At 40.1% G+C, this 16,708-nt stretch overlaps 1 protein-coding gene across 5 annotated transcripts; it reads left to right on the forward strand.

Annotated features, from left to right (window-relative positions):
* Positions 1 to 2,057: 2,057 nt before the first annotated feature.
* On the forward strand, positions 2,058 to 14,896 carry SERPINB13 (serpin family B member 13). Of its 5 annotated transcripts, none has more exons than XM_010961275.3 (8): positions 2,058 to 2,166; positions 3,355 to 3,536; positions 4,043 to 4,099; positions 9,120 to 9,248; positions 9,614 to 9,731; positions 11,119 to 11,261; positions 12,114 to 12,269; positions 14,102 to 14,896. In XM_010961275.3, exons 2-8 carry the CDS (start codon positions 3,372 to 3,374, stop codon positions 14,504 to 14,506), a joined length of 1,173 nt encoding a protein of 390 aa, XP_010959577.2. In that variant the 5' UTR covers positions 2,058 to 2,166; positions 3,355 to 3,371; the 3' UTR covers positions 14,507 to 14,896. The 5 variants fall into 5 exon arrangements, with proteins under 5 accessions (XP_010959577.2, XP_045377410.2, XP_045377413.2 ...); XM_045521454.2 differs by having other exon boundaries at positions 2,099 to 2,166; positions 3,228 to 3,536; XM_045521455.2 differs by lacking the exon at positions 2,058 to 2,166 and adding an exon at positions 2,251 to 2,465 and having other exon boundaries at positions 3,228 to 3,536.
* The last annotated feature ends 1,812 nt before the right edge of the window (positions 14,897 to 16,708 follow it).

Consider the following 16,708-nt stretch of genomic DNA (forward strand, 5'->3'; position numbering starts at 1 on the left):
ACCACCCGAAGTATGACCACGGGTATGGGCTGTGAGAGGAGAGGGCAGGTGAGGGTCAGGGAGGGAGCGATGCCTCCCACACGGAAGTGAAGACACTGGGAGGGGTGGTGGCAGTTGAGGGGGGTCAGCAAGACCATATGACAAATACTGGGAGGGCCTCTGGTTGGGGAAAGGGTGACACAGCGAGACAAGATAATTTCCAAAGGAAACTCTGAAGGTGATTGAAGGAGACAGACCTGAAAGAAGTAAGAGTAGGGAGGGAGACAAGGCATGAGGACCTTGTTTCCTGATCCCAAGATGTGAGTGTTTGTCCCCATGTGGCGACTTTGTGGGATGTGCTGGTCTTCAGGGGAAAGCCAGGCTACCCTGTGACAGTGGGGTGGTAGAAAAGATGCTTTAGGAAAAAAGCAGAGGGCTTATGGAAATAGCTGGGCGACAGAACAGGGAGGTGAGGGTCACAGAGAAAGGAATTAGAAGACAGAAACGATTGACAGACAAAAACATAAAGCATTATCGCCAACTCAAAGATTTCGTACCATTTAAAAAAACCTAACATTTTCATTTCATTAGCATCCAGGATTACCTCCATAACTGTTAGTTCTTTCTAAACCTTACTCAATTTGCATATTACTCAGCGGCAATAGAAAGCAAGCTAATTAAATACTGCTTGGAGTTTACTTAAAGAGCTATCATCAGAATATCCAAAAAAAAAAAAACAAAACCCCAAAACAAAAAAACAAAACCCAAAAAGCAAATTGTGAATATTGAGATTCGTACGTACATCACCCACACCTTTAGAAGTGCATTACTCAGCGGCTTCTTTAGACAGACAGGCGAGAGAAGAGCTAAGATGACCTTCTAGGATTTGCTCCCTAGCAATGATGACAAATCTTCACACCCTTTACCAAAGACCAGAGCTGAGAATAATCCTAGCTTTGTTTCTGTTAGTGAACAAGTAAAGCCAGCGGGAATGGCCCAGGGTTGGCAGGAAAAACCGGAATTTGGAGTTGTGATTTCCTAATGAGTTTTTTTTTTAAATAGCATTGTTTTCCTGAAATCAGTGAGCTTGTTGGATATTTATCAATTATTTGCACTTAGCCCAGTGTCTGGTACATAGTCGACTCTTCAAATGTTTGGTAAATGAATTAAAGGAAGAGATTTCATAATGAATGGACAGAATCCTTGAGAACAAGGGTGGTGAGTGTGTCTGGCTGTTTGCCCAAACTTTTCCCACTATATTTTCTCCTTCTTTTCTAGAAAGATAGCTTTGTTATATATATATTTTTTTCTCTATGCATTTGGCATCCCTAAAGAATGCAACTGCAAAGTTGACTTTATTACAGAGCCTGGTCTTGTCAGGACACAGCTCTGTACGTCTGTGGTAAGTAAAGTGTGATTAATTCAGAGCTTCACCCAGGCTCTAAACCAGTGGTTCGCAACCTTGGCTACACTTCACAATCACCTGAGGTCATAAAAATTCTGATGCCTGGTTCCCACTCCAGAGATGCTGGCTCAGTTGTCTCTAAGGTGGGACTTGGCCATAGATTTTTTCTTTTCATGTTTCCCAGGAGATTTTAATGTGCATCCAAGGTGCAGAACCAGTGCTCCAAAGAGTTCTTTTCAGAGGATCCTTGGTATCATTGGGGATGAAGGCCCTCTCATCTCAGTCTCGCCCAGAGTCTCCTCCCCTCTTGGGTTGTAATTCATTTTCCCTGGCCATTTTAGTCCTTTTAGTCCAGGGTTGATCTCCCGCTTTTAGTCTTATTTTGTTGTCTGATTAGTTTAGATCTCTTTATGCTTGGGCCCCCAAAAGAATTTCTAAGGGATTTTGGAGCAGTTAGAATTGAAACCCTATTCCTCTCTATCTGAGGTCTCTACTATTTGAGCTACAGTTCACAACATTTAATGTCTGACAACTTCAAGTGCATTAAATTTATGGCCGTGAATGAAAGAAATGGAAAATTAAATCCTCAGCTTTGTCATGAACCTTGCATGCTAGTTTTATTAGGGAGATCATCATTGGGAAACCAAAGGTTGTTTCACTGGAAATGCAAACTGTAATGACTAGGGAGAGGCACAGAGAGCTATAAATTAAAGATCTCAGCTTCTCATTTTACACACGCTTCCTGGTTCATTGCCTGCCACCCCTGTCTCTCCAAAAGCCAGGTAAGCTCTTCCTTCAGCTCCAACTTAAGAATTCTGTGTTTTGAGAACCCCACTGTTCGTTGATTTGAAAGAAGGACTTTTATTGCGCGTAACTTGCTTCGGAGTGGTTTGATCTCATACTGTGCCTTGTGGCCGTGACGATATATCTTCTACATCTTGTTTGGCAGTAAATCAATTCATTTTGTTTCTGAGCTAACCTGCAAGAAATCCTTGCAAGGAAACTCGGGGTTGGAATGGAAGTTTTAACAGCAGATGTTAAGCAGGGATCGGTCGTTGATAGCAAAACTCTCTCAGAATAGGTAGGCTTTCAAAAATTTTTATTCTGCATTAATCTCATTCTTGCTTTTAGGATTTTTCTTAAAGCTTTTATTAACTAGTTGTAACTTGGCTGGTGACAAAGAAAATATAAACTATGTTCTATTTGTTTATTTTTAGTAAGTATTAATTGCTCTTTAAAAATTAGTTTTTGGTGAGATAAAAGTAATATGAACTCATTGTATAAGCCTGAAACAATGTAGAAAATTATGAAAAAGAAAACTCTTTTGCCCCCACTTAATAATCCTTGACCAGGGATACGTCATTGCCCTTTTAAGGGAAGTTCAGTCCAAGGTCAAGTTTTCATGCATTTAGGGACTGGGGTTGAAGAGAATTAATTTATCCAGCCACTCTCTGCACTGAATTTGAATAAGCTGAAAAATACAAAGTATCAGTGAAGGATGACACATTTGGCTCTGCTCTTGTTAGGGCTGGATCTGAGAACACTGCCTGGACCTGAGGCCAGTGGGGGTCCTAGCCAGCGCCTTGCCTGGTCACAGGCCAGCAGCTGGACATTGGAGGGCAAGGGCTGGGCCTGCCTGGGGGAGCTGAGCACAGGGAGGAGGTGGCAGGCAGGCAGATACGGGCAGGTTCTGACAGAGAACGAGAGAGAATAAAACCACTTGAGGCATTAACCTTGCTCCCGGGGACACGAGAACTCAGAACCACGAGGTGATGCTGAATGATTCAGGTCTCCGGTCTGGAGCAGGGGTGAGATGCCCACAGCCGTGACCTTTCATTGCCAGGGTGAAAATCCCTAAGTTCTGGATCAAGGCAGGAAGAGGAAGCGAAGCAGGAAGAGTTCCCACGACATAAAGCAGCTCAAAGAAGTGAAAAATGCTGGCTTGGATTTGATTGTTTTTGCTGTTCTAGATCTTTCTGGAATTAGCATGGATTTGCAGGGCCCAGCAAACACTTGCTTTGGATTTGATCTTTTCAAAGAGCTGAGTGAAAAAAGGGGTGACAACATCTTCTTTTCCCCTGCGGGCATCTCAGCGGCCATCGGGATGCTCCTCCTGGGGACGCGAGGAGCCACTGCCGCCCAGTTAGAGAAGGTAGGATGGGCTTCCTTGCTTCCCTGGCACAGACTTGTCTCTGGGGGCAGCCCTCCAGCGTTACCTCCAGAATGTGCTCCTCTTGACCTGTGGGCCAGGAAACAGAAAGCATATGAAGACCTGGAGCAACTTCAGGTCTATCTTGAAGTCCTTTTCCTTCCTCACATGTAGCCATGCCATCTACTCCTTGATGCTTGAAATATCTTTGAGGGGATTGTCCTTGTCCAAAGCCATTAACCTCATCATTAAAGATAGAGCAAGAAGATCAGAACCTACTGGGCGAAGTTACCTGATCCCTGCCAGGGTATAAATGTGATGTCAAGGATGAATTCATGAAGGAATAAACCAATGTTGGCAACCCAGACTTTTTCATGGCTTTGCAAGGGGAGGAATGTTACCTGTATACCCACGAGGTTTCTTTAACAGACATCCACTTTCCTCTGACTGACTCTGTGCGGGCTTTTCTCCACTCTGACCACCGCCGTAATATTTTTTGTTTCTTCCAGATGCTTTTCTTGGAAAAAGACACAGAAAGCTCAAGAATCAGAACTGAAGAAAAAGAGGTGGGGAGACATATCTTATGGCCCCCCGTATGGTTGCTTTGTAGATGTGGGATCACTGGGGAAATGGGTAGAAGTAATACTTCATATTTACTGTTAAACAAGAATCATCAGAGCAACCAAATGAAGTTGCTAGGACCATATAGTGATAAGCTCCTAACGTGAAGAAGAGGCCTTAACTTACTGCACACTAACCACTGTGATATACACCTGTGAAAGCTAATAGACGGAAAAGGCCCTATGGCAGAGTGAATGGGTTTTGGAGTTAGATTAGGGTTCAAATCCTGGCTTGGTCACTTAATAGCTATACTAGTTTGGGCAAGTTATTCATCTTCTTCAGGCCTCTGTGAAGTACCCAGTAGAGCATCTGGAACACACTGGTGACTCACCCAGTGGTGTCTGCGGAAGTAGCAGGTGATATTATTACTATTTTCCGTTTTTATTTTAAGTTCCCTTCCCCACCCCTGCTGATGTTGTATTTAAAAAAAAATTAACACAAGACCAATGACCTCCCGCGGTCTCTTTCAGCTCGAGGATGGTAGTATTCCTCACCCAAAGGACAGGCTGCACAACCTGGTAAAGAGTCAGGGGAGGCTTTCAGAGATGGACGGAGCTCCCAGGAAGGGTACGGCTAACCTGACAGGTGTCATGACCCATTCCCAAGCCCTCATAAAATCATGACTCAAATCACCCAGCAATGTGAGCTGTTCATTGCACCATCTAATGTGGCCAGGTTGTCTGAGAGGCTCAGTCACCTAGATGAAGAGCCAGGCTTCCTCCACAGAGTTGGGTGGGATAGCTGCTCCACGGTCCAGTCATTCAGTCAGTGCTCACAGCTGTTTCCATCCTCCCAAGAATGGTAGCCCGTGCCGAATCTTTGTGCAAATTAGAAAAAGGTGCACCCCTCAGACAGATGCCCCGCCCCTGGGTGAGAGGCCTGGTAACTGGGATGAGGGTTGAATTTCAGCTTTGAACAGGGCTGTGTAGCAGCTCTGTCCACCCCCAGGGTTTTTGGGAGCCACAGAGCTATGGAGAAGAATAGATTCACTGCATGAGAGGATGTTAGGACTGGGACACATATTGGAGGCCATCACTCTGATCTTCTCTTTTACTAGATGAGGAAACAGATGAGTAAAGTGACTTGCCCAGAGACAGGTCAGATGTACATTCCTGTACATTTCTGGTTATCACATGAACTCTGAGTATTCTGCATCAGGCTCAAAACACTTGGAGATAAAGCCTTGAGACATTATGTGCAAAAGGAATAAGGGATAATGCATTCCGCAATTCTGAATAAGGCCATTCTGAATCCTCTTTAACCTGCCCCTCCAGGGGAAGAAATAAACCATTGCTAAGCAGGCTAATGCCCCCGGGCCTTTCCTTGAGCACATCCCCATCCTCTCCTGAAAGAGGAAGTTCCTCTATCCTGGATTGGTGTTCATTTTCCCCACATGTTTATTTTTCATTACACTGTTACTTCATGTAGTTTCTTTTTTGTTATTATTCTTTGCAACCTGATTATTTTTGACCTAGAATTCCATGTATAAGACATCTATTTTAAGGTGAATACTTGTAGCCCCAGTGGGCCGATTTTCACAGTGTTAATCCACTTATCCTTTTAATGGGTCCTCTTCTCCCTACCTCCCTCCCTCCCTTCCTTCCTCTCTTTCTTCTTTCTTTTCCTCCTCCCTTCCTACTGTTTGTAACAGTGCTAAAATGACCCTTATTAACTTAATCTCCAGTCCCCCTCCTTTTCCTGGAGGATGGAGGATGGGGCTGAAAGTTCCAAGCTTCTAATCATAGTTTGGACTTTCTGGTGACCAGTTCCTGTCTTAAAGCTATTCAGGTGCCCACCAAGAGTTGCTTCATTGGAACAAAATATGCCCCTGTCACCCAGGAAATTCCAGGGAATTTAGGAGCCCTGTGTCAGAAACTGGAGGCATAGACCAATTATATGTATGTTTTTTGTTGGGTCACAGATGTAAAATATCTCATTAATTTTCATGTTATTTTGTTGAAATAATACAGAATACTTATATATTAATATGTAATTATTATATTTGTATGTTAAAGTGGTGATGTTCTAGTTTGGTTTGATAAAATATTAAACTGGATTTCACCTGTTACTTTTCACTTTTAGGAATGTATTTACTAGAAAATTTTAGATTATACATGTGGCTCACCTTTGTGGCTCACATATTATTTCTATGGGATAGCGCTAGTCTGTGGGGTACACCTGGGAGGTAGGGTGTGGGCATGCTTACCTCATTATGTTTGCCAAAAAGATACCAATATCGATTGCTCTCAGTGGTGTATTCAAGCCCGTTTCAGTGGGACCTGAAATCCCACCGGATTCACAGTCCCCCAGTCATCCATATTCGCGCCTGCATACATACATACATACGTATGCATATTTTTTTTCTGTATCTATTGGTGATTATATGATTTTTTCTGTTAACAGAGTGAATTACATTGATAGAATTTCTAATGTTAAGGTATTTTTGCATTTGTGGGATAATCAACTTGGTCATGATTTTAAAAAATTGTACATTACTGAATCGGATTTGGTAATATTTTGTTAGGAGTTTAAAAAAATCTATGTTATAAACAAGATCAATCTGTGATATATATTCTGGACATTAACCTCTTATCAGATATATGATTTGCGAATATTTTCTCCCATTTTGTAGGTTGCCTTTTCAGTCTATTAATTTCTTCCTTTAACGAGCAGAAGTTTTTTGGTTTGATGTAGTCCCGTTCATCTATTTGTGCTTTTGTTGCCTGCATTTTTGACATCATACTCAAGAAATAATTACCAAATCCAATCTCTTGAAGCTTTCTCCTTGTTTTCTTCTAGGAACTCTATAGTTTTAGATCTTATCTGTAGATATTTAGCTCATTTTGCGTTAATATTTGTATATGGTACAAGCATCCAACGCAGCACTGTTGGTTGAAGAGGTGGTCCTTTCCTCATTGGGCAGCCTTGTTGAAATCATTTGGGTGAAAATTCTGTGAGCAAGAGCTTCTCTCTGGCTATTTTGTTACATTGGTCCACGTATCTGTCTTTATGCCAGCATCGCACTATCTTGATTACTGCTGCTTTGTAGTGTGTTTTGAAATCAGGAAGTGTGACGCTTTCAACTTTGTTCCTCTTTTTTCAGATTGGCTATTCAGGATCCCTTGAGATTCCATGTGAATTTTAGAATTTTTTTTCCTATTTCTGCAAAACATGCCATTGGGGTTTTGATAGGAATTGTATTGGATCTATACATCACTTAGGGTAGTATAAATATTTTAACAATATTGTGTCTTCCAATCTATGAGCATGGGGTTTTTTCATCTATTTGGATCTTCTTGGATTTCTTTTAGTAATTTGTTTTTGTAGTTTTCAATATATAAGTCTTTTACCTCCTTAGTCAAGTTTATGTCTAAGTATTTTATCCTTTTTGATACTATAGTAAATGGGATTATTTTCTTAATTATCTTTGAATTGATCATTGTTAGTGTATAGAGATGCAATTGATTTTTGTACGTAGATTTTGTATCCTGCAACTCTGCCAAATTAATCTACTAGTTGTAACATTATTTTTGGTGGTACCTTTAGAATTTTCTATATATAAGGTCATGTCACCTGTGAAAAGACATAATTTTAGTTCTTTCTTTCTGATATGCATTTATCTTATTTCATTTTCTTCTTTAGTTGTTCTGGCTAGGACTTCCAGTACTGTGTTGAGTAGGTTGAACAGCAGAGGTGAGAATGGACATCTTTGCCTGATTTTAGAGGAAAAGCTTTTAGTCTTTCACTATTGAGTGTGATGTTGTCTGTGGGCTTTTCATGTACAGCTTTTACTGTGCTGAAGTTGGTTCCTTCTATTCCTAGCATGTTGAGTATTTTTATCATGAAATGCTGTTTAACTTCTTCCCTGTCCCCATTTTCAGATCAACTCAGTCATACTTGGACCACTGGAGAAATACTCCCACTACATCTTTCTCTTTATATCAATCCATTCTTTCCCCAATGCTTCAATATCTTCACCTGCTCACATCTTATCTCAGTCAACCCAAGCAGCCACAGAGAGATCACAGCTATTTAAAGGCTCAGAGCAGCAAAGAAGGAGTCAAAGCACTCAGATATATTGTTAGAGCAGCACACTTTGACATTTTCACTTTGAATGCCTTCAAATCTTCATCAATTATTCACAAAAATTAATGGAGTGTCTTTTATGTGCCAGACACTATTCTAGGCATTGGACTACCAGCAGTGAAATAAAGAGAGAAAACAAAACAAACAAAGAAATGAAAACTCCCAGGCTTCACCTTCTAGAGGAAGCGGGCCTTTCTGTTCCCATCACCACCAGGAATACGCTTTTCAGTTCAAAATTAAAATGCCTCTTCTTTGCCTCCAGGGTGAATGGAGGTGTCCTGGCTCAGCTGGCTTTGCTCTGGGGTGCTCACTCCTCCACCTTCATTCCGAAAACTGATGGAGTTTACAAAAAATGTCCAGAAAAGTTTTTTCCCCCCTAGAGACAAGCACAAATCTCACTTCGTCCCAATGTGTAGCTCTGACAAATGGCTACTTATACCATCAGGAGTTACTTTTCTTATTCAGACTGGAACACAAATTACCACATGTTAAAGTAGGTAAGAATCATCCAAGAAATTATCTACTTTCTCAGGTGCTTAGAGTCTTGTGGGAAAGCTAAAGCCTAGCATACGAAACACTGAGCGGGCAATTACACTTGAGTTAGAAAACGCAACCCAAACCAGAAAAGTAGGATCTGTGGTGTTGGGCCAGGGGAGCAGGCTTCTCCGTGGACCTGAGATTGGTTGTTATTTACATTGTCATCTGATTTGTGTAAAAGTCACCTGGCATCCAGTGGCACCCAGAGGTCACATCAAACTCATGGGCCACCCTTAGGGCTGCCAAACTGAGGGAAGGACCCAGCAGCCTTGTCCTCCTGGGGGTGAATCCAGGCTTCTTTTTGCCCAGATAACTCATTGAGCTTTTGTTTTGATTTTGAAGATAGAGAAGACAGAAGAGATACATCACCAGTTCCAAAGGTTTTTGAATGAGATAAGCAAGCTCACTAATGATTATGAACTGAAGGTAGCCAACAGGCTGTTTGGAGAAAAGACATACCTCTTCCTTCAAGTAAGTTTTGCTTGAGTGGTGTTCATGAATGGCCTAGTGACCCTGTAAAGACTGCGGTCCTGGAGGCAAGCTGCCTAGGTTGACTGCCTGGCTCAGCCCACGTCACTGGTGTGCCCTGCTGCCTGTCCTCCAGACACCTGGGCCCTTTAGGAGCTTCTTTTTAATCCTGAGTCTAAATCTAATTTTTGCCTTAATTGCCCTATTACACCTGCATAAAAATGTGCATGGAAGTCCTAAGTGATTCATCCAGGTCTCTGCTTTTCACGTTGATTATCTTGATGTACAGATAAATTTATTTAGCAATGTTGGCAATGGATAAATTGAATTTTAAAGCTATTTCTATTCCTTCCCTGTTTTTCCTAAAGAAATACTTGGATTATGTTGAAAAATATTACCATGCTTCTCTGGAACCTGTAGATTTTTTAAATGCAGCAGATGAAAGTCGAAAGAAGATTAATTCCTGGGTTGAAAGCCAAACACATGGTAGAGTATGGATGCATCGTTCATCATAAAAACATTCTCACTGTGCATGAAGCCTTGTGCTGGGCCCTGCATGGGATGACAGGGGGCACAAGCTGTGGGAGGGAATTTGAGATGGGTTTTTCATGTTGGAGGGGCAGGGCTGGATATGAGGAATTGGAGAAGACACTGCAGAGAGGGGAAAGGTCTCAGCAAATGCAGGGAGATCCAAGGGAATCAGGCAAGAGACCACAGGAAACCAACTTCATGGAAATACTTAGCGGAGAGTTATTTGCACATAGCTGTGGATCGCAGTAAATTTGGGGCTCCTGAATTTGGGCTCGTGTCTGTCTTGGGTTCACATCTTTTATGTGCGAGCCTTTCCTTCCGAGTCTGGATCCATAAGTAAAAATGTCATAGAGGGTTTCCTTTCTCTTCGTCAAGTGGGAAACCTTAAGCTCTCCCATCAGGACCTGCCTTTGCCACCTGCAGCCAGGGCTGCTTGCTCACCTTAACATCATGTAGGGGTGGTAGCAACGCTGAGCCTCAAACACAGCAGAGAACTGGACGAAGCCCGCACTCCATCCTCCCCCTCCCCCTCGCCTAGCATGAGCCAATCACACGGGAAATCCCACAGAGGCAGGGTAACAGGAAATATGCTTTGGAGAGCAAGGCTGATGCTTCAGTGGTAACTTTTCAGAACACATTTTAAAAATTCCAGTTTTCGGGGAGACACCTGCTACTTCAGAACGTATTTTTTTCTTCACACTTAGTCCAAAGGAGATGAAAATTTAAAAAGCAGGGAAAGAGAAGCTTTATCAAAGGGTTGGTTGAAGGTAGTATTCTTTGGAATTCAGTGTGGGATGGTCTAAACCCAGAGGTGAAAACATCAGCCCCTTTTGCAATAAAATAAGAAATCTCTAAATCTTGGGTGGTAACTATATTGAATGGGTAAAAATAAGGATAGCTGACCCTTAGTGCTTCTTAGAAGCCAGATAATATTCTAAGTGCTTTTCTACATATTAAATCATTTACCCCTTTCAGCAACTCTATGAGGCAGGGTTTATTCCTGTTTTACAGGTGTGGAGACTGAGGCACAGAGAGCTTAGGTAACTTGTCTAAGGTTCCTCAGCTGATAAGAGGCAAAGCTGGATCCTAGCAGAGGCAGTCTGATTCCAGAGCCTGAACCCTTAACCATCACACCTCAGTTTATCCAGGGGGGATAAATTGGCAATGGCAAAGGGAGAGCCTCCCTATGATTCTGCCAGTGAACCCTTTGTCAGCAAGGCCTTCAGGTGCTGACCCGGCTGAGATTTGACTGATCGGTCAAGTTCATCGATGTCGTATCTGCCATGCGTAGCACTTGTAACTTTGAAGACGGGCCAATTTTGTTGCTGTTTTTTGTTTGCAGAAAAAATCAAGGACCTGTTTGCAAATGGCTCTTTGAGCTCCTCCACCAAGCTGGTGGTGGTGAATGTAATTTATTTTAAAGGGCAGTGGGACAGAGAGTTTGCAAAAGAAAATACCCAGGAGGAGGAATTTTGGCTGAATAAGGTATGGTCCTTCATTAATTTATGTGATATGCTGACACATAGAATGTAAAACCTGAAGTCGTGTTTGAGCAAATGTACATGGTAGACAGCAAAATGCCGGGTCTGAGGCTCTGATCTTTAGCAGGACTTTCTTTTTTTAATTTAATTTTTTAATTTTCTTTTTCAAGTTAATTTTTAATTGATTTTCTTTTAAATTTTTTTTAAATTTCTTTTTTAAAATTTAATTTTGAAACCTAAAAAAAATTAAAAAAAATTTTTACAATGTTGTATCAATTTCTGGTGTATAGCATCATGTTTCAGTCATACATATATATACATATATTACATTTTCAATTTTTTTTCATTGTAGGTTATTATAAGACATTGAATATAGTTACTTACACAGTATAGACTTGTTTATTTTATATAAAGTAGTTAGTATCTGCAAATCTTGAACTAATTTATTCTTTCCTACCTCTTTCCCTCCGGTAACTGTAAGTTTGCTTTCTATGTCTGTGAGTCTATTCCTGTTTTGTAAATAAGTACATTTGTGTCTTTTTTTTTTTTAAGATTCCACATATAAGTGATATCATATAGTATTTTTCTTTCTCTTTTTGGCTTACTTCACTTAGAATGATGATCTCCAGGTCCAACCATGTTGCTTTATTTTATTCTTATTTATGGCTGAGTAATATTCTATCATATATTCATATATTTATATGTATGTATCAACTTATTCAGTCATCAATTGATGGACATTTAGGTTGTTTCCATGTCTCGTTCAGCATGATTTTCAGTTGAACTTATTACTTTGGTGAGCCCGGTTGGTGGTCTTGTACCTCTTTTGACCCTGCGCTCTGTTGATTCGTTGCAGAGCACAAGCAAATCTGTGCTGATGATGACACAGCACCAGTCCTTCAGCTTCATGATCCTGGAGGACTTGCAAGCCAAAATTCTGGGGATTCCATATAAAAACAATGACCTAAGTATGTTTGTGTTGCTGCCCGATGACATAGATGGTCTGGAGAAGGTAAAACCTTACATCTCCCCACTCCTGCTTTCATTTCCTGAGGCTTGCATCCCAAAGCTTGTTTGTAGGTGAGCCTGGAAATAGGGCTTCTGATCTGGAGCTGATGAAACAGAGCTATTTCTCCCTCTGTGCCACAGGTACTGGTGTATCTAAAGAGGAACACTGAATGGGATCAGGTTTATCGAGAACAACAATACTAAAATATCTGGGGATGAGCTAACATGAATATTTAAGGTCATTTGGGAGTTCTAAAGATCACCCACCATTCTGAGAAGTGGTTAATCTCTGTCGACCTCTTTCCCAGGGAAAAAAAATCGCACATGGACATAGACAGCGAATTTTGCATTCTATTCAGTAGGCTATTGGACCTTCTGAATTTCCTTTTCAGACCTTTAATTTTTTTTAAAGACATTTTAAAGAGAAGCTTTAGGTTTATAGCAAATTGAAAGGAAAGTACAGGGATTTCCCATATACTTTCTGCCCCGACACTTGCCTAACCTCCCCCATGATCAACATTACTTACCAGAGTGGTACTTTTTTTTTAAACCAAAAAATAAGCCTACATTGACTAATAACAATCACTAAAAGTCCATAGGACCCTTAGTCGTGAACCCCTTGGTTTAGTCCCACACACTTTGCAGTTAAAAAAATTGATGTGGCTGGTAGCCTGTATTTTCAAAAACAGAAAGGCTTTGTTTCAAATCCTGGTTCCTCTGTTTAGTAGTTTTCTGCCCTTTGAAGCTTCTTAACTTCCTTGAACTTCAATATTTTCTCATTTATAAAACGGGTTCCATAGTTCTTAATGTGTAGTGTTGTTACACACACACACACATATGTGTGTGTGTGTATACATGTAGAGCAGCATCCAGTATTATAATAATATAGCATCTGTTGTTTATTAAGTGCTTTCCATGTCCTGGACCTATTCTGTCTCCTGGAATGGATCTGGGACATGGAAAAAAATAGTTCCTAGAATGGATCCAGTTCATGGAAAGCACTCAATAAACGATAGATGCTGCTTTATTGTGACACTGGTTGCTATTCTGTTTCTGTGAAATGTCTCTAGTAGCATTATATATTGGGAAATATTTTGGGATAGCAAAATGGCAGTATGTATGAATGCTTTAAGAGTATCCATAATCTGACTTCCCTAGGGAAATAATTCAAGAAAAGGAAGTTACTTTTTTGAGTCAAATCACTAATTTCTGCATTAAATACACAAGATATGTAGCTTGAAATTTTATTATTAGTATTGTATGTATCATAATTCTCAATATTAGAGGATTGTAAAGTGAATGAAAGGATGAATAGTAGATGGAATTTTTAACAACTTGATGGAAATATCTGCCAGTTTGAAGATATTTAGGAGAGATATGCAGCGGTGTGGAAAAGTCTACGTTGCAAAAATAAAAAAGATTTTTTGATGTGATTGCAACTATATAAATATATCATATAATATAAATTATATTCCTTATAATAATATATTTATCATATGTAATTTGTATATTATATATGTAGACAAAGACTAGAGGGGAACAGCAAAAAAAAGAAATTATATATATATACACATTAGCTTGATAGAATAAGAAATGACTTATTTCTCACCTTTAAAACTTCATTTAATGCTATAGAGTTTTCATACATACACAGGTAATTTAAGTAGAGAAATAGGAAGCAAGTACTCTATGTAAAGATAGGAGTTGAGTGAAATGAAATTTCTACTTTCATTTGTTACTAAAATTAGTAATTTTTGACTGGTTTGAATCAGTCGTACACTGTTTCAAATTTTTATTGATAATCATGCCATTCTTCTCTCCTTTTTTTCTTCATAGATTATAGATAAAATAACTCCCAGTGAATTAATTGAGTGGACTAGCCCAGGGCATATGGAAGAAAGGACCGTAAACTTGCACTTGCCCCGGTTTGAAGTGGAGGATAGTTATGACATGGAGGCTGTCCTGGCAGCTGTGGGGATGGCAGATGCCTTCAATGAGCAGCAAGCCGACTCTTCGGGGATGTCCTCACCCTCCGGGCTGCATGCCCAGAAGTTCCTGCACAGGTCCTTTGTGGAGGTCAGCGAGGAAGGCACAGAGGCGGCAGCTGCCACTGGCATAAGCTTTGCCATGACCTCAGCCCCAGATTATGAAAAATTTCACTGCAATCACCCTTTCCTGTTCTTCATCAGGCACAATGAGGCTGACAGTGTCCTCTTTTTTGGCCGATTTTCTTCTCCTTAGGACAGTCGCTGGCAGAAAACAACCATCACCAGTGCTGAAGTATTAATATGATTATGGAAATGGCCCATTCTTTTAAAATTTGTTTTACTTGCATTTCAATCTTACCATCAAAAATTGATGATTTAATGACTGTAATAGTGTGTGTGTGTTTATACTTTTCCTTGAGACTGAAGTGTCCTTTGGTTGTGCGATGCCTATAGTAAGTCAAGACTCCTTAATAATCTTCCATTGATTTCTTCTGAAAGTAAATCAATGTCTTGTAGTTCTGTGCACTAATGGAGAGAAAATCTCCTCAATAAAGTCTATGGACTAGTGATTTGGGGACTCCCACCAATCCTAGTATTTTGGTATATTTTAATGCAGAAGTAAAATAAAACAAAAATTACTCAATTCATGTGTTTCTTTTTTCTTTCTCAGCAAATAAAGTGGCAAACTGAATACAGGGAAGAGAAACTCACTAGCAAAATGTAAATCAAAACTCAAAAGCCAGAACGAAATGAAACAATACAGCAGGCAGAGAGGATTCCCATATCGTCACCCTCTGTTCTAACAGATTATCCATTGTCAGTTGCATAAGTGTTTTGATGTTGTGACATAAATGTGATCATAAAATAAAATGCATTCCTTTAAAGCCCAGAAGGTGATGAGTTATGATAAACGTGTACATCTGTGAAAGCACCGTCACGTCCAAGCTATGGAACATTTGCTTCACCCTCTGTGGTTCCCTTGTTCTGGTTCCTGGTCAACTGTCCCTATACACCCCCAGTCCAGGCAACTGCTGATTGCCTTACATCTCTACAGGATAGATTTGTCATGTCTAGAGTTTCATTCAAATGGATTCATAGAGTATGTCCTCTTTTGTGTCCAGATGCTTCTGCTCAGCATTATGTTTTTGAGATTCATCAAAGTAGTGGAGATATCCGTAGTTCATTACTTTCTGTTGGCAAACAGTACTCCATCAGATGGATAAACCGCACTTTGTTTATCCATTTACCCACTGATGGACATTTGTGTTGCTTCCAGTGTTTGGCAACTATACACAATGCTACCTACGCACATTTGTGCATGTAAGTCTTTGTGTGAGCTATGCTTTCATTTCTCTTGCGTAGACACCTAGGAGTGAAATTGCTGGGTCATATGGTAAGTACGTGTTTAAGTTTATAAGAAACTGCCAAAATGTTCTCCAAAGTGGTTGCAGCATTTTCCATTCCTACAGCAATGAATGAACATTCCAGTTGCTCTGCATACTCACCAGTGGGTGGTGTGCCAGTCTTCTTCATTATAGCCATTATAGTGGGTGGGAGGTGGTTTTAATTTGTGCCTTTCCCTTATGACTAATGATACAGAGCATCTTTTCACATGCATATTGACACGACGTGTATCTTCTTTTGTGAAGTGTCTGTTCAGATCTTTTGGCCATTTTTATTAGATTGATTTTCTTATTATTTGCATGTAATTATTTTTAATATATTCTGAATAAATTTCTCTGTCAGATGTATGGATTGCATTTTCTTGATGGTATCTTTGAAAAGCAATCTTAAATTTTAATGGAATCCAATTCATTAATTTTTTTCTTTTATAGTTTCTTTTTTCTGTCTTATTGAAGAAATCTTTGCCTATCTTGAGTTTCTTAAGACTTTCTTCTACAACTTTTATGGTATTAGCTCTTACATTTAGATCTGTGACTTATTTCGAATTAATTTTTGTGAAATAAGAGTTGGGCTGATTGTTTTTAACGTGGACATCCAATTGTTCCAGCATCACTTGTTGAAAAGGCTATCCTTACCCCCAGTGGATTAGTTACCTTGGAAACTTTGTGATATATATGTGTTGGGTCTGTTTCTAGATCTTCTGTTCTTCCACTGATCTATATTTCTATCACAAGTCACTACCCCTGCATCCCTGATAATAGCCCTTGTCCTGAGATTTAATTTGCTAAATAATAATGTAACAACTCAGGCTTTCATGTGGCTAGGGTTGACATGCTACGCCTTTCCCCATCCTTTCATTTAGCCTAAATGTGGCCTTATATTTAAAGTGAATTTTTCTTTTTTTTTTAATAGACATCATAGCGTGGGATGTTGTGGTCAGGTCATCCCATGGAGGTAAGATGTACTCCCCACAAAAAAGAGAAATTGGTTGGACATTGAGATTGATGATCCATGCCTGCATCAAGAAGGTATGAAGAGATTAATTACTGGT

This window comes from Camelus bactrianus, chromosome 30, assembly GCF_048773025.1.
Source record: "Camelus bactrianus isolate YW-2024 breed Bactrian camel chromosome 30, ASM4877302v1, whole genome shotgun sequence".
Classification (NCBI taxonomy): Eukaryota; Metazoa; Chordata; class Mammalia; order Artiodactyla; family Camelidae; genus Camelus; species Camelus bactrianus.